This window comes from Podarcis vaucheri (assembly GCF_965113315.1).
Source record: "Podarcis vaucheri genome assembly, chromosome: 2".
Lineage (NCBI taxonomy): Eukaryota > Metazoa > Chordata > Lepidosauria > Squamata > Lacertidae > Podarcis > Podarcis vaucheri.
Window position 1 is genome coordinate 66,728,431 of NC_138760.1, and position 17,093 is coordinate 66,745,523.

Here is a 17,093-nt window from a genome sequence, read left to right on the forward strand (position 1 = left end):
GGGGAAGAGTTGGAAGGGAAGTGGCCTAAAGAGCAACAAGAAACCCACGGCATCCACTTACCTCCGGTGCGTCCCTGTCCAACATGCACAGCCGGCTGCAGGCTGTTCTCCTTGGACAGCAAATGAGGCAAATGATGGAAGATGGTGGGGAGATGCAACACATTCTTGTTAGTGATATTCCAGAGTTTCAGTTTTGTTTCATCTGTTTGAGAAAAGAAAAGACGAACGTTCTGACATTTCCCCCCAATGTTATAATGAGGAAGGAGGGAGACTGTTAAGCTTGAGGGCATGCCCACTTCATAGCACCATCTGGCCAGCTGAGATGATCACTTAACTTGGGTTAATCAGTCCAATCTTTTTCACTTGTACCCTATAATCCCATTAAGTTTAGCAGGAATTATTTAAGGCTCAAGACAGATAAGCACACACCCAAGTCATTTGAGAGAAGAATAAAACTTAAAACAAACCCTTGGCAAAAAGGCCTAAATTTGCACCTGGTATTATTGTGCTTTTACCAAATCTCAAGGACCTAATTTTGCCCCATTACTATGTACTAAATCTGTGCTATTTGTGGAGACTGAACACACTAGCGATCAGAAGTTCCAACAAGTCATTAAAAAATCACTTTGTTCAGGGTAGTAAAGTGTTGTTTAAAAGCAACTGTATTGAAACTTTTATTTTAAAAATGGTATTTATACTATACATCCATCTTGATTAAATTCATGATTTTTTATAAATAATGAAAAGGGGGGGGGGGAATCCACATTCTGCCCCTCTGAAGTGCTTATTCAATCACCACTAGGGAGCACTGAAGGCCATCTTCTGCAGGCTGCCTCTGCTACCAGTGTAGCCTATGAAGGAAAGAATGGACTTTCACTGCAGAAGGAAGCAACATTTACAAGGCTGCCCAAAGCAGGAATGATGAACCTTTGGCTCTCCAGATGTTGTCAGGCTTCTCCTCCAGGTACCACAGCCAATGGTCAGGGAAGGTGGGAACTGTAATTCAACATACTTGGAGAGTCTCAGATTCCCCATCCTTGGCCTATGGGAAGCTAGGATAATTGCAAAAGAAAGAAGCAGGCAGTCTGGCCATTTGAAAACACAACTGTGCAAGTGGGTGCGAGGAATGATATTTGCGGCAATTCATAAGGGACCAGACTCATAAGCAGGCGGAGACAAGTAACTCGGTTGCCAAAGTTTAAGCGCATAGAAGTATAACTTTCACAGAGATTTCACATACCATGTGACAGTAACTGGCAAGTTGAAGATGACTATGTTTTCACTGGATTTCCAACCTTTTTTTCATCATATTCACATCACATACACAGTGAGGATGTGATATAGGTGAAGGGAAATGTCTTAATGCCACTCACACCCGACCTACCAATATTATTTTCAGTCTTTATATGCTCAACAAAACATCCAAATGACCTGCTCCCTGTGGAAAGGCATGCCTATCTATCTGATGATCTGTGTGAATGCACACACTTCTGTGGAGAAGCTTCTTCTCTGCAGCTTCAGTGTATCATGAGCTCATCCTTGTTAAAGCCAGATTTACCAGATAAGCTGCTCCACGTCCGGTTTATATCCCTCAGGGCCTGCTTCTCAGAGATGGCTCGCTTTATCTCATCCAGGACTAGGTTCAGCTCCTTCGATCGCTTGAGGCTCTCCTGTTCTGCAGCATGCAAGCGGTCTCTTAACGCCAGGAACTCTCGCTGATAGATATCCACAACATCACCTGCACAAAAGAGAAAATGCTGATTATTATTATTTTGCTGAAAAAGGAAGGATTTCTGTAGTGCAGACAAATTGGTTCCATGTGGAGAGGGGGAGGCAGGGAAGAGGGGGACCCTCCTCCTCTTACTGGTTTGGAAGGGGGGGCACACTTTTGATTCAACTAGAAGTATATTACTCAGTTCAATATGCTCATTTGGGTCCTACACACCTCTAAACATTCGCACCTGCATTCATGGTTAATGCCTTTGGGCAGGAGTACAGATAAATTTAGAAGTAGCCGAGAGCAAAGTCACTGTTAAATGGTTTATATATAAACTGGATTCCTTCGAAAGTCACCTTGAGCTGGAAGCTAGCTATGCAATACATAGAATTGCCCGTTTTGTTAGAATACCTACTAAGGAAAACAGAGGGAAGCAGTGACTAGTTTCGTCTGCTTCACTGTGATCATATATGTAGAACAGCTAAGGGAGTAATTTGTTTGAAGTAGTATGTCAGAAATTGGCTCATACACACACATTGTAAGGTGGGAGGGGGAGGTTAGCCTACTGGCATGTCCACTGAGGATTTGCAAGTGAAAACAACAGGATGAGCATGTCATTTTTTACCACTCCAAGTAAGTGGATAAATACCACAGAGATCTATATCCTCCTCCCCGTCTTCTGAGTTTTGTTTGCTTATGAGTTTTCATGTGTGGGCTAATCCACTGAACTTGGAGTAAGGTTACATTAGTGGATCTGTGCCCTGCCAAGCACATCCTGGCATTTTGAATAAGACTTCAAAAAACATTTCAGAAAATAACCAATGCTAACTAATTTGATATTCCTAATTTCCCAGGTGTTAAGTTCATGTTTTAACTATCCTGAGGAAGTGAACACCATTTTAAAACATGCCATTTAAGGAAACAGGGAGAACCTACTGTGTCATGGAAATACTGTTCTAGCTTGCCCTTTCAGACCCAGCAATTACAGGAAACGTCACTTTGAAAAACCAAAGGGGTTTTTTTTTTGTGTGGGGGTGTGTGTGTGCACGCCTCAGGACTATATTTGAAACCAGGAATGATAAACCAATCTTAAATTTAACCTCATCTCAAACATTCAAATGGGTATTTCACAATGCTAAGTGATGTTATTATTAATATTACTATAGCAACCAGTGTTCCCGAGACCAGCCACCAGAAAGACACAAAAATAGCCTCTCCACACATACACAAAACATGGGAAAAAAAACCCTCTCTGAATTGTTTCCCACACTACTGATGCATTGTGTACAAACTGGAATTCCAGCAGCGACCAATTTAAAGAGAATGGAAAAGTAATAAAAGGGCTAAATTAAAATTCCAGGCCAAAGGCTCTGTAATGAAAAAAAAAATGCATGAAGACTACAGAACCAGGATTCTTGCCACCATCACCTCATGGCCAGGTCAGGAGAGGCTCAAAAGTCAGATCTGCAAGGCACCTTTCTCCAGCTGCATCCGAACTGCCAGCTGCTTCCGAACAGACCTGCATGAATAATTAAGGGAAGGATACAGGACCTCAGACTGCCCCCTTAGACAGATGGCACAAGGCAGCTCTTGGGAAAACAAAATCAATGGATGGAGCGAGTATTTAATTAGCAGGCTGTTAGGCAATTCCCTGAGTGTCCTATATGTAAACCATGCTTCTGATTAGCTAGAAGTACACTGCAGGCAAAGTCAAATTCATATTATTTTCAGCAGGACATACCCAGAAGGCAGTGATGGACAAGCAGCTGCTCCCCCAGCCCTGACTTTTATCTACCAAAGGCTTCTGGCTCAGTCCCTCCCTCCCTGTCTTAAAATCAGCGATGAGTGAAGACTGCAAGATGACCCTGCTCAGATCCTGCTGGCACAGAAATCAGAGATATTGCTCCTCCAGAGAATTTACACTGATGGAGCACAAGAAGGCACTTGGGCAGAAATAAAGCTGTAGCAAAGGTTGTGATTTTTCAGGGCAGATGTATGCTTGGCTTGCCCATTGCCAACTCACAAACTCACCAACAGAGTCATATTTCCAAGGTATTTGTTACCTGAGTGCAACAGTACAGCTACAGAACCATCAAATGGCATTTTATATTCTGCAGAAAATCTCTTAAAGCACCATTCTTGCGCTGTCTAAAGGGCAGCCTTTACATGATCCAACAATCTCTCTGTAAAGCCAAGCCCTTTCTTCCTTTGGACCCCACAAGCTGCAACAGATAACAACTGTTCAGAAGTGTCACAGGCAAGGCTTAAGAGAACAGGCCTTTCCAGGAGCAAGATGTGAAACTGAACTCCACACTAGTTGTAAGAATGAACATGGATTCAACCTGTTCAGAGAACCAGAGTACTTTCAAGCCGACTACCAAAAGAAAGGCCAAAGACACAATATGATGCAGAGACCCAGAACACAAAGTAGGGGGCAGGAACCTACACCTAGACACACAAGTAGGATTCAACAGAGTGCAACAAGAAATGGTTCCTTGAATGCTTATGTTATTGATGGCTCTCCTGTCCCATCCCAGAGGATGTGCTCAGCTCAGAGTAAGGGAGGAAAAATTGTGGCAAGTCCAGCCTTTAAGCATTGTCTAAACATACCCATGTTATAATTCTGGATCAGCCCAGTGCAGTTAAGGAAAGCAAGGTGCAACTTAACTTTTGCTTCAAAAATATTTTACATAAAACCTGGAAGATGAATAGAATTCTCTATTCAGTAGTTTAAAAAGAAGCCAATTCCCCCATCACAGGTACAGTAGGAAGAGAAATGTCACTGATTATTGGTCATTAATGATCTGCCTGTTTCATCAGAGAGTGGCACTGCTCATTAACCTGCAAAGATGAGGCAACATCGGAGAGATTCCCTTTCATTAGCTGGAAATTTCAAATTTGAAACTGTATCTCGTTTTAATGCTTCTGATTTGTAAGGCTCAGAGCTACTTTGCTCCCAATTTCCTGTCTCTGTCTCTCCCCAAGCCCCAAACAATTTTAGCCTGTAAAGACAGAACAGGCAATTTATAAGTAGTCCCCTAGTTGTGAAAGATGATGATGATGATCATTATATTTATGCATACCCCACCTTTTTCCCTGATGGGACTCAAGGTCGCTTATAGATAAAATCAAGAATCGCTTAAAACATAGAGAAAGCTATCATTAAAAACAATTAAACATTAATAGAATTAAAACCAGATACATAAATAAAACCTGTTAAATAATGAAACAGCACGGCACCAGCCCTTTCATTAAACGCAATCAGTTCTCAACGGCTGTAAAAATCAGTTTTACAAAGGCTGTAAAAATATGATTCAGACAATGTCTCCCCCACCTACAAAAGTCAGAAAGAAACAAAGAAATGGCTAAAATCATCATTCTAAAAGTCAGAGGTAGGCCTTCTTATGAAATAATAATAATAATATTAATTTATTATTTGTACCCCGCCCATCTGGCTGGGCTTCCCCAGCCACTCTGGGCGGCTTCCACAGAAACCCAAAAACACTAAAATATCATACATTAAAAGCTTCCCTGAATAGGGCCGCCTTAAGATGTCTTCTGAATGTCAGGTAGTTGTCCATCACCTTGACATCCGATGGGAGGGCATTCCACAGGGCGGGCGCCACCACCGAAAAGGCCCTCTGCCTGGTTCCCTGTAGCTTTGCTTCTCGCAATGAGGGAACCGCCAGAAGGCCCTCGGCGCTGGACCTCAGTGTCCGGGCAGAACGATGGGGGTGGAGACGCTCCTTCAGGTATACTGGGCCGAAGCCGTTTAGGGCTTTAAAGGTCAACACCAGCACTTTGAATTGTGCTCGGAAACGTACTGGGAGCCAATGTAGGTCTTTCAAGACCGGTGTTATGTGGTCTCGGTGGCCGCCCCCAGTCACCAGTCTAGCTGCCGCATTCTGGATTAGCTGTAGTTTCCGAGTCACCTTCAAAGGTAGCCCCATGTAGAGCGCATTGCAGTAGTCCAAGCGGGAGATAACTAGAGCATGCACCACTCTGGCGAGACAGTCCGCAGGCAGGTAGGGTCTCAGCCTGCGTACCAGGTGGAGTTGGTAGACAGCTGCCCTGGATACAGAATTGACCTGGGCCTCCATGGACAGCTGTGAGTCCAAAATGACTCCCAGGCTACGCACCTGGTCCTTCAGGGGCACAGTTACCCTATTCAGGACCAGGGAGTCCTCCACACCAGCCCGCCCCCTGTCCCCCAAAAACAGTACTTCTGTCTTGTCAGGATTCAACTTCAATCCATTAGCCGCCATCCATCCTCCAACCGCCTCCAGGCACTCACACAGGACCTTCACCGCCTTCACTGGTTCTGATGTGAAAGAAAGGTAGAGCTGGGTATCATCTGCATATTGATGGGCACCCAGTCCAAACCCCCTGATGATCTCTCCCAGCGGCTTCATATAGATGTTAAAAAGCATGGGGGAGAGGACGGAACCCTGAGGCACCCTACAAGTGAGGGCCCAAGGGTCTGAACACTCATCCCCCACCACCACTTTCTGAACACGGCCCAGGAGGAAGGAGCGAAACCACTGTATAACAGTGCCCCCAGCTCCCAACCCCTCTAGACGGTCCAGAAGGATGTTATGGTTGATTGTATCAAAGGCCGCTGAGAGATCCAGCAGAACCAGGAAACAACTCTCACCTTTGTCCCTAGCTCGCCGGAGATCATCAACCAGTGCGACCAAGGCAGTTTCAGTCCCATGATGAGGCCTGAACCCTGATTGGAAGAGATCCAAATGGTCCGCATCCTCCAGGCGTGCCTGGAGTTGTTCAGCAACCACACGCTCAATCACCTTGCCCAAAAATGGAAGATTTGAGACTGGGCGATAGTTGGCCATACTGGCCGGGTCTAAATATGGTTTTTTAAGAAGCGGTTTAATGACCGCCTCTTTCAGCGGATCTGGGAATGTTCCCTCACAGAGGGAAGCATTCACCACCCCGCAGAGCCCATCGCCCAGCCCTTCCCGGCTTGCTTTTATTAGCCAGGATGGGCAAGGATCAAGGAGACAGGTGGTTGGTTTCACGCGTCCAAGCAGCCTGTCCACATCCTCGGGGGTAACGGATTGAAATTGATTCCATGCAACTTGACCAGACAGGGCTCTAGCACTCTCCCGCCCCAGCCCTGCTCCCACAGTGGTGTCTAGCTCCTTCCGAATATGAGTGATTTTATCTGCAAAAAACTTTGCAAAATCGTTGCAGGAGATCTTGGGGTCTTTACAAGGCCCCGGTGGTAAAGGTGGTTCCGTTAAGTTGCGGACCACCTGAAAGAGTCTCCTGCTACTATTTTCTGCAGATGCAATAGAGGCGGTGAAGAAAGTCCTCTTCGCCGTCGCTATCGCCACTTGGTAGGCTCGACGTTGAGCTCTAACCTGTGTCCGGTCAGATTCGGAGTGAGTTTTCTGCCACCGACGCTCTAGCCGTCTCAGCAATTGTTTCATCGCCCTCAGCTCCGAAGAAAACCGCGGGGCTGTCCGGGCTCCATGCAATCGGAGAGGGCGCTTCGGAGCCAGACAGTTGATAGCCCTGGTTAACTCCGCATTCCAGCGGGCCACCAGGGAATCAGCTGAAAGGCCATCAACATGGGATAAAGCATCCCCTACCACTCTCTGGAAACCATTTGGATCCATTAAGTGGCGGGGGCGGACCATCCGAATTGGTCCCACTTCCCTGCAGAGGGGAAACTCTTAGTTTCCCCTAATCTGATTTTGAAATGTGGAGCAATCCTTAGCCTTCCTTAGGTCTCTCCCTATGAGGATATTAAAAGCATGCAAGTACTTTGGTGAAGGGCCATAGATCAGTGGAAGGGTCCCAAATTCAATATCTGGCATCTCCAGGTTGGGAGATGAAAGAAGTACCAACACCTCATGCTGTACACATGAGGAAGCAGACTATAGAGACACATTAAGAGATCAAGACTGAATCATTTGGGGTTCAGTTGTTTGCTACATATACCACTCATAGCAGTGATAGATGCATGAAAGACAGTCTCCCACATTTAACCACACACTCACCATATTGATGCCTGTCTGTTTAGATAAATACATACAAAATACATTGTATTAAATACATACAAATATTTAGCTTTTGTTTGTTTAAGGTAAGATGACAAGGTAGGATGACAATACTAACCAAATATATGGTAAGATATATTTGGTTAGATATATTTTGTTTGTTTAAGGTAAGATGACAAGGTAAGATGACAATACTAACCAAATATATGGGGCAGGAAGCATGTTTCCTAGGAAACATAATGTAAATAACAGAAAATCAGTCTCAGTGCGATTCAGAATGGGATTGTTCTGAGGCCAAATGTGGAGAAAGTTTGAGGAAATGTGTTGTTGAGCAGGATTTCAGAAATAGTTTCCAACCTGATGCTGTAAATGATATACCAGAATACAATGCTACAACCATAAAATAAACTAGTTTGAGAAATAGTTCATACATGCCAGCTCTATGCTGGAACACATCAGGCAAAGTATTTTGCCAGCTAATGAACAAACTGTACTGACTTGAAAACCTACACTTTGGGGTCTGTGCCAAGTTTTGCAACCTGGCACATTTGCTACTCAGCTTTTACTGCCTTGAATTTCAAAGCAAACACTGACCAAAATATCTACAGCCACAGCACCACTTGGCAAATGTATTACTGCTCTGAACCATTTACAAAACAATCCGGCAGAGCCTAGATGGATAGCACTTCAGTGGGATCAAGGAGAGAACCTGCCAAAGATGACAGAAATGCCCTTGAAATAAGTGCTTTAGGGTCCTGAAATCCAATAAATGTGCCTTTCCACTTCATGTAACAACCTGAAGAGATCCCAATAATTAGCTAGTTCAGGCGCAGCTTAATGGCTACCATCAAAAAATGGCTCCTGTGAAAATACTAAGAATTTCAGCTAATTATTAAAAACTTTCTAGACTAGTGTGAATATACTGAAAACTTGAAAAAAAATAGGAATACATATCTGGGAAACATTTAATAAGAGACAAAAGCAGTGACTTACAAGGGATGACCATATTTACCAAACCCACTGCATGTTGCTATTTTTTTTTAAACAGAAAAAACATGTGTTTAAGATATCAGGAGCTGACTATAACAGCAGGCACCCCTTCATTTTTTCCTTTTCTCCCCTGGACTCTCCCCTTCTTGCTGCAAATTTTTTGCACCCTTCTCCTGCCAGCTTAAAAATAAAAATGCTCCCTTACAATTAGGATTTGAAAATAAGATTTGACCTTGGATAATATTTAAATGTGCATAGGGGCTGCAGCCACTATAACTGTATAGATTTACTCACACAGCATCTAAATAATATTTATGCTACTCTATGAATTGGTATTATCATTACTGTTGCAGTATGTATCACTTGGGTTAGGGACCTGAGGCTGACAGTACCTCGCCAAAGACCACTCAATAGGTTCACACCTTAAGGAAGCAGTGACTAGTGAGGTGAGATGGAAAGCAATAAGCAGTTGCTGAGCAACAAATGAGAGTTACCAGTAAGTGTCTGTTGGAGGCAGCGGAGTCAGGAGGCTGCTCACATTGCACTGGGCAACCATGCTGCTGGCTGAATAGCTAGTTCTCTTGGACATGTTATATTTAGAATCACAGAATTGTAGAAAGGACCCTGAGCATCATCTAGTCCAGGGGTAGGCAACCTAAAGGCCCGGGGGCCGGATGAGGCCCAATCAGGAATCAGCGTGTTTTTACATGAGTAGAATGTGTCTTTTTATTTAAAATGCATCTCTGGGTTATTTGTGGGGCATAGGAAATTGTTCATTTCCCCCCCTTCAAAATATAGTCCAGCCCCCCACATGGTCTGGGGGACGGTGGACCGGCCCACAGTTGAAAAATGTTGCTGACCCCTGATCTAGTCCAATCCCCTGCAATGCAGGAATCTCAGCTAGCTCATACACGACAGGCGGCCATCCAATCTCTGCTTAAAAACCTCCAAGGAAGGAGAGTCCACCACCCTCGAGGGAGTCTGTTCTGCTTTCGAACTCCTCACCACCAGAAAGAGCTTAGTAGGAATCTCATTTCTTGCAACTTGAACACACAATGATTTACCTGAATCATCTGCAACCTGAATTATGATGACATAATCCTTCTGAACTTAGAAAAAATGCAATCCGTGTCCAAATAATTCCATGAGGCTGCAATGTCATTCATAATTCAAATGGCACTTAACATGTGGCTCAGCATGCACCTTTAAAAGTTCTCATATACATCTAAATTCAAGCTTAGCCATGAGACACCCCTCCCCATGTTCACCCAAAGCTCTCAGTTAAAAAGTAAATGCTGCACGTCAGATTTTTTAAAAAATTGAGAAAACATAATAATAATAATAATAATTTTGCACATGATCATTCAGAGACCAGCTGATCCACATAGCTCAATCTCTTGAAACGCTCATAAGACCAACACTAAAGCACCATACCATATGGTAAGGGAGGAACAGGAATCTTCCTGCAGTGAAACATCCTGTGTCTGGGGCCCAAGGCAGTTGCCAGGAGGAAGAGGCTTGCTGGAGCGCACAGCTGACAGATGCAACATTGTGATGGATAATAATCTGTGCCATCTCTGACCTGCTGTTTACAGAAATAAAGGGGCGATCTTATCACAAGTGCCTTCCAGTTTTCAGACAAGGGGATGGGGGGGGGGAGAAAGCCCTTACGTAGGAAGATGTACGTGACTTCTTCTCTGAGAATATGTTGCTTCCACGCTGCCTTTTTGTGAAGCAAGCCTTCACAAGGCAGTTTATTTTTTACTTTTTAAGAGTAAACGCAAAAGAGTGGAGTATGCCTGAGCTAATGTTTGAGGCCTTTATAGCTGGTTCTGATGTTATGGTTAAGTCCAGTCAAAGACAACAATTGGGTTGCGGTGCTCATCTCTCTTTTAGGCCAAGGGAGCCGGTGTTTGTCCACAGACAGCTTTCCAGGTCGTGTGGCCAGCATGACTAAACCGCTTCTGGCACAACAGGACACTGTGACGGAAACCAGAGCGCACGAAAACACTGTTTACCTTCCCACCACAGTGGTACCTGTTTATATACTTGCACTGGTGTGCTTTCAAAGTGCTAGGTTGGCAGGAGCTGGGACAGAGCAACGGGAGCTCACCCCATCGCGGGGATTCAAACCGCCAACCTGCAAGCTGACATTTTATTGCTTCTGCACTAATGTAAAATAATCCATTGTACCCATGTTAGAATAGCAGAATAGACCTGCCAACCCCCCCCCCCAATAATCAGTATTTAAACCGATTACGGCTTCTATTCAAAGAAGTTTAGTACAGATGTGATGCCAGCCTAACCCTCAAGAGGTGATCCACAGCACCACACCGGTTTATGAGCTGTTCCCCACTCCTTTTCAGTCTTGGAGCTAATGATGGCTAGTATCGTGCCTGCACAAGTGCTTTTGTAGCACCCTACTTCTAACCTGGTTTGCAAACTGTCATTTGGTGCTAACTATGATTAGCGAAACGCTAGCACAGTTGTAACATCAACCACAGTGCACTCCAAAACTGGAAGGGTATAGGAAATGATGATGCAAGGGGGCGGGGAGAGACGGCAAGGAGTCGGTTCAAGCTCAGAGATGCCTATTCAGCTTTTTCTAACCTGGTGTCACCCAGAAGTTTTGGGTGATTAGTTTATCTACTTTCATAAACCGCTAAGGGTTTTTCTTGCAATCAAGTGGTATAAAATTTTTGTGAAATAAATAAAATAAATACTCCCACCACCCCTGACCATTGGCTATGCTTGCTGGAGCTGATGGGAGTTGTAGTCCAACAATACCAGGCTGGAGAAGGCTAACCTAAGCCAGGGGTTCCCAAATTGTGGTCCATGAGCTTCATACAGGTGGTCCACAGCATGTGTGGAAAAAACAATGAAAAATCCTACAGCATCTAGCACAGCACACTACAATTGCTACAACAGTCAGGAAAACCATTAACTGCTCCACCAAGACCCTTAGCAATTTCAAGTCGTCTGTGGGGTTGGGGGACGTTTGGCAACCACCAGCCTAAGCAATTGTCTGACAGCTTTAGGCCTTCACTAGGCCAATATTAGGAAAGCAGATCCACACAGTTTAAGGCTCTCCTCCCTTTTACTGTGGATTTTTGCTCTAAGCCCCCACCTACCCCCACCAGCAGAGCTACTTCATTAACAGACTAATTATTCAAGGCGTGCAGCACAAATAAAAGCTTTCTAAGCATTTTCTCTGTTCTGTACAAAACAGGAGTTTTGTTTTTGTTTCTATGTTCTCATTTGATTGGGGAATAAAACATGCTGGGAATAAACAACAGAACATATTATGGGGGAAGGGGGGGCAGATAATCAACATCTAAAAATAACGTAATAGAAAGGATGGATTCCTAAGTTAATGAATGCCTGTTGGTTACCAAAAAGGAGAACATAAGCAATTCTGCATGGTGCAATGGTAATAGTCCTATTTTAAACAGTAAGTGTTCAGCATGACTCACTGCAATTGCTAAAAGAGTGGAGTTGTGAATCTGATGAGGACCCAGTGCTACTTCGGGCTGGAGGTGAAGGAAGGTGTGTAGGATCTAATTAAGCATTCCAGAGATATATAAGAGATGGTTAAACCCAATGAACTATAGTTAACCAACACCATAGGAAAAGTCTTTTCATAAAGACATATGAGAAACAGCAAGGTTTAAATCCCACTTTCTACACAAATTTCAAATTAGAGCCAAGTTTTAAAATGAGGAGCTGACATTTGTGACTTGTTTAAAAGTCTCACTTCTCAGCTGCTCCTTAACTAATGTAAAATTAAAATTCTTGCTAATCTTCTATTTAAAAGCTACTGTACAGATCAGAAAGCATTTTTATTTTTGCAAACTACTGCACACCACTTGGCATCCTGCAGACTAATGAATTCACCAGACAACCATTAAAAATAGAAGGAAGGTTTTCAAAGAAGCAAAAATTCTTCCCTTTGCAACTTATCTATAATTGCGATTTCCCACGAGCAAAAAATGCAATTCAATCATTTCAGAAAATCTCTTAATCAACATACACTAGAAAGTATTAAACAGATATAATTCCCCCTCACACAAAAAAATATTTCAGTACTTGTATATACTCTCAGATTAATAATTCAGTGCCATCTGAATTCTTGGTAATGCAGAGGTAAATTTAGAAGTTCAGTAATTATACTGATCCTACCAATCAGGTACAGCATCTAAGATACTTGAGTCTTCTGAGCAGTTTCAAATTAGCCAGAAAGAGAAAACATAAAGATTTGAAATTAGCATTCTTTGGCATACAAGTACAATCATAACCGACAAAATTCATAAAGTTTGCAAGTTTATATTTTCTCTTTTTTCCATAAACATTCCAATCTTGATGGGCAGTAAATTATGCCTTATTCTGAGTTTATAAGTGATGCTAGAAGCAACTTGCACACAATATGGAAATGCTTCTGTAGCAAAACACCATAATTATTCCACAACAAAGCAAAGTTGGCCAGTGTCAGACAGAGGCAGAGCTAGCTACTCTGGCACCCAGAGTGGCGCACATGCAGTGCACCCAGGAACAGGGCTAGCCATCTGATCTGCGAGCATCCCGGGGGGGGCGGCCTGGCGATGTCACCCCCCTCAGGGATGGCACCCGGGGTGAACCGCACCCACCACACACCCCTTCCTCCACCAGTGGTGTCAGGAAGTCATAAAGGATGATATCAGATCCCGTATATCTGTACACTTACCACTAATAACAAAACATATGTTGTATATATTTTTCCATATTTATTATGCTATTTTTGTGATATACAAATGACCTGAGAAAACTTGGGATACTTGTTTGTATAATATTATTCTTGTTAAATAAACCCAATCAATCAATCAATCAATAATTTTTTATTAAGGATTTTCTTAGGTTACAAAAGTACGTGTGGTCTCTATTTTCAGGTTTCTACAGATCAGTTTCATTCGATGTGAAACATAAATGTTGCATGCAGCATAAGGTTGGGGTAGAAGAGTGGTGCGGAGAGAGAAGGGGTGATAAACTTGCATTCTTTTACTTAGGGCATGTGTGAGGTTTTTTGTGTCAGTGTCACTTGGGTGGGTTCTCTTTCTATTCATTTATTAGTTTTCATGGGCAGTGAGAGAATGTTGAGCGGGGAGCTCAGGGCATGCTTGGTTGCCTTTAGTTGACTGCAGTGAGATGTGTTTTTGTGTGTGAGGAGGGGGAGGGGTGGTTGGGCCAAGCTAGCCATACTGATTCGTATGCTGTCAGTGGATTCTTGTTGTTGTCTTGTCCGGATTCATGTGTAAGAAAGGGGAGCCACACCAGGGTGAAGGCTTCCTCCTTTATTTGTCTCTGTGTCAGTTTCAGTCTGTTGGTTAGCTTTTCTAGTGATGCTGTTTCACGTACAATTTGGTACTAGTGGTCCAGGTTCACTCCTGACAGGTCTCTCCAGTGTCTAGCTACAGTGCTTCTGGTTGCTGAGAGTAGGTGGGTTATAAGCTCTTTATAGTGTGAGCGAGCGACTTGGAAAATATTCAATAGGGCCACTTCTGGGGTGCCTTGTTATTTTGCGTATTTCTTGTAGGACTGCCATCCAAAAGGGTTGGATTTGGGGGTATTCCCACTACATGTGGAGTTACATGCCTGTGGAGGTGCAGCCTCTCCAGGATTTTGGTGAGGTTCCTCACCAAAATGAGAAACACCAACACCAGTCAGTGCCAATTTCCATGGTGTTAGGTGCTATCTATAAGTAAGATTCAAAGAGAGTTCCCTACATTTGGCTGAGATGGATTTAAAGGGAGGTTTAGACCACATTTTAGTCCATTGGGTAGGATTTATTTTGTAGCCTATGTCATGCTCCCATTGTTTTTTTTTTAATGTGTTGAGGGGGGTTGTGGGATTGTGAAGCAGCATTCTGTATATTGTGTATATTGTGGATATCATCCCCTTGCTGTGTCCCTCTGCTGCCAGGAGAAGGTTTTCAAAGGTGGTCAAGAGCCTAGTGACTGCTGTTTTTACTGCTGGGTTGTTAAGGAAGACGTGTAGTTGGTGGTGTGTTAGCTAGGGTATTTGGGTGTCCCCTAGTTTGTCTTGTATTTCTTGTGTTGATATGGGTTTGTTATTTTTATAGAAGTGTGTTAGGCGGTATAGGCCTTTGGCTTGCCAAGGTTTTATTTGGAAGTTTTGGGCTGCGTGATGGAACAGTGGGTGATGAGCCAGGGGGGTCTGTGGGGATGGGGTTGGGGACAGTTTGCCTACTTTCTCCTTCCATGCTTTAAGCATGGACTTTGCAAACCTGCTTGGTATAAACTGCTCTTGAAGCCAGCTGGAAGACTACAGTTGGTGCATGATCAAGAAATGATATTTGGGATACAAAACAGAGTTTAAATTTTTACATTTTACAGTACCCAAAAATCTTAAAATTTGCTAGCACAGAAAAACATTTGGCCCAAACAGTTGACCCAGTACCATCATAAGAAGGTGCTAAAATCCCTAAAGGGCTTGAGATAGAAAAGAACCGTGTTTTCTATGCTTCACTGAGATTTGGCCAATCCACTAGGTGCAGCTACTTTCCCCCCCAGCTTCAGATGGTCTTTGTGGGCAACTATGCACTGCATGCATAATTGACTGGAAGCTTTTAGTTTTTAGCTGGCAAGCATCTGTTAGTTACGTTACCATCACCAGCACGTAATTGCATTTCCCCCTTTGTTCCTCTATGAACAGTATCCTGTACTTTGTGTTCTGTTTTGTTAAGCCCATAAATCCTGCTTTCACTGTATTTTGTCGTCTGTGACAATCATGCAAAAAAGTCCTGTTTCCATGTCCCAGTATAAGATGGTGAACTATTAGAAACTTGTCTCAAAACAAGTCCTCATATTGCCCTGCTTCACTGAAGAATGGCTACAAGAGGAGCTTTCCTTGCCTACACAAATCCTGTTTAAACTCCGGTGAACTTGCAGCATGAGTCAACATGAGTATAGTGCCCATATCAGTGGAAGTAATAGTACCTTGGTCAGACCCCCACCTGGAGTTCTGTGGCCAGCTCTGGGCACCACAAATTGAAAAGAATATTGACAAGCTGGAACATGCTCAGAGGAGGGTGACCAAGATGGTGAAGGGTGTGGAAACCAAGCCATATGAGGAACTGTTGAGGGAGCTGGATATCTGGAGAAGAAAAAGACTGGGAGGTGGCACGATAGCCACCTTCAAATATCTGAAGGGCTGTCATGTGAAAAAATGAAGCAAGCTTTTCTACTGCTCCAGTGAGTAGGAACTGAACCCATGGATCCAAATTACAGGAAAATGAGATTCTGACGAAACATTCGGAAGAACTTTCTGACAGTAAGACCAGTTTAATTCTGTAAAAATAAATAAATAACTGCAATATATAAAGGTCAGCAATATTGACAAATAATCCCATCTATACAAATACAAATCATTTTACAATTTACAGGTTTTAAGCTAGCAAGCTAGCTAGGTTTTATCATGTACAAATGTGCGACTGAAGCACGGAAAATGAATGAAACTCACCAATATAATTTTTCACCAATAAGATCAGTAGATGCCACAGCCAATTTTAAAAGATTGTTTTGCCAGAATCTGAATATATCCAAGGAGGAAAGAAACCACAGAGCCTTGATATAACCAAGTTTCTTGTACAACTATGGATTTATTCTATGGGAACATCTGTCTCATCAGACACATAAGCCTCTGGCTAGAATTCAGTAGCGCAAGTAACTGCAGAGCCACCATCTCAGGGCCATTTCGCACAAGGCGGAAGTTGTTATATTTTCTGATTGGTGAAGACACTTCTATTCTGGAAGGCTTTTGCCAGCTAAATGCCTGGTGTTTTATTCAGAGGTTGTGTTTTATCGGCAGTCCCTGCCTTTGTTGTATTTTTATTATATTTTTTATCTAAATGTGTATTTTAGACATGATATTGTGATTTTTAATTGTTGATAGCCCCCTCAGTAGTACATAGGCAGTAGAAGGGAAAGAGATAAGATTGTGTGTGTGTGTGTGTGTGTGTGTGTATGTACATAAACACACACATATGTATGCATGCTGATATTGCTTTTGTGTAGGAAGTTATACATTCCCTGTCACATACAATTAGCACACAAAGGGTTTTCTGCTGTTTGCACTGAAGTGAGAGAGACGTGTGCTCATTATACTGACAGCATGCACATAAATTTCCTATATAACAGCAAAAGTCATGTAGGAAATCAGACAGTCTCATTAGGTGAAGCACTCCTTCATCTGAACAAAGAGCACTCCTAACTGATTACAATAGTCTTTTCAAAATTTGCATCAATATTGACTGCAGCTGTGTGTGTTTATAAAACACATTTTAAAAAAAAACCTAAACTTTTAAATAACAT

General features: G+C 43.1%; 1 protein-coding gene across 1 annotated transcript in view; it reads right to left on the reverse strand.

The window, feature by feature from the left end:
• The window catches only part of MGAT4B (alpha-1,3-mannosyl-glycoprotein 4-beta-N-acetylglucosaminyltransferase B), a 78,586-nt gene that overhangs the window by 31,746 nt on the left and 29,747 nt on the right, over nucleotides 1–17,093 (reverse strand). Inside the window, exons 2-3 of the mRNA XM_082211792.1 lie at nucleotides 1,559–1,738; nucleotides 62–202 (exon numbers count right to left, since the gene is read on the reverse strand). Coding sequence (XP_082067918.1) covers nucleotides 62–202; nucleotides 1,559–1,738 — 321 coding nt within the window. The remainder of the gene's footprint in view (nucleotides 1–61; nucleotides 203–1,558; nucleotides 1,739–17,093) is intronic.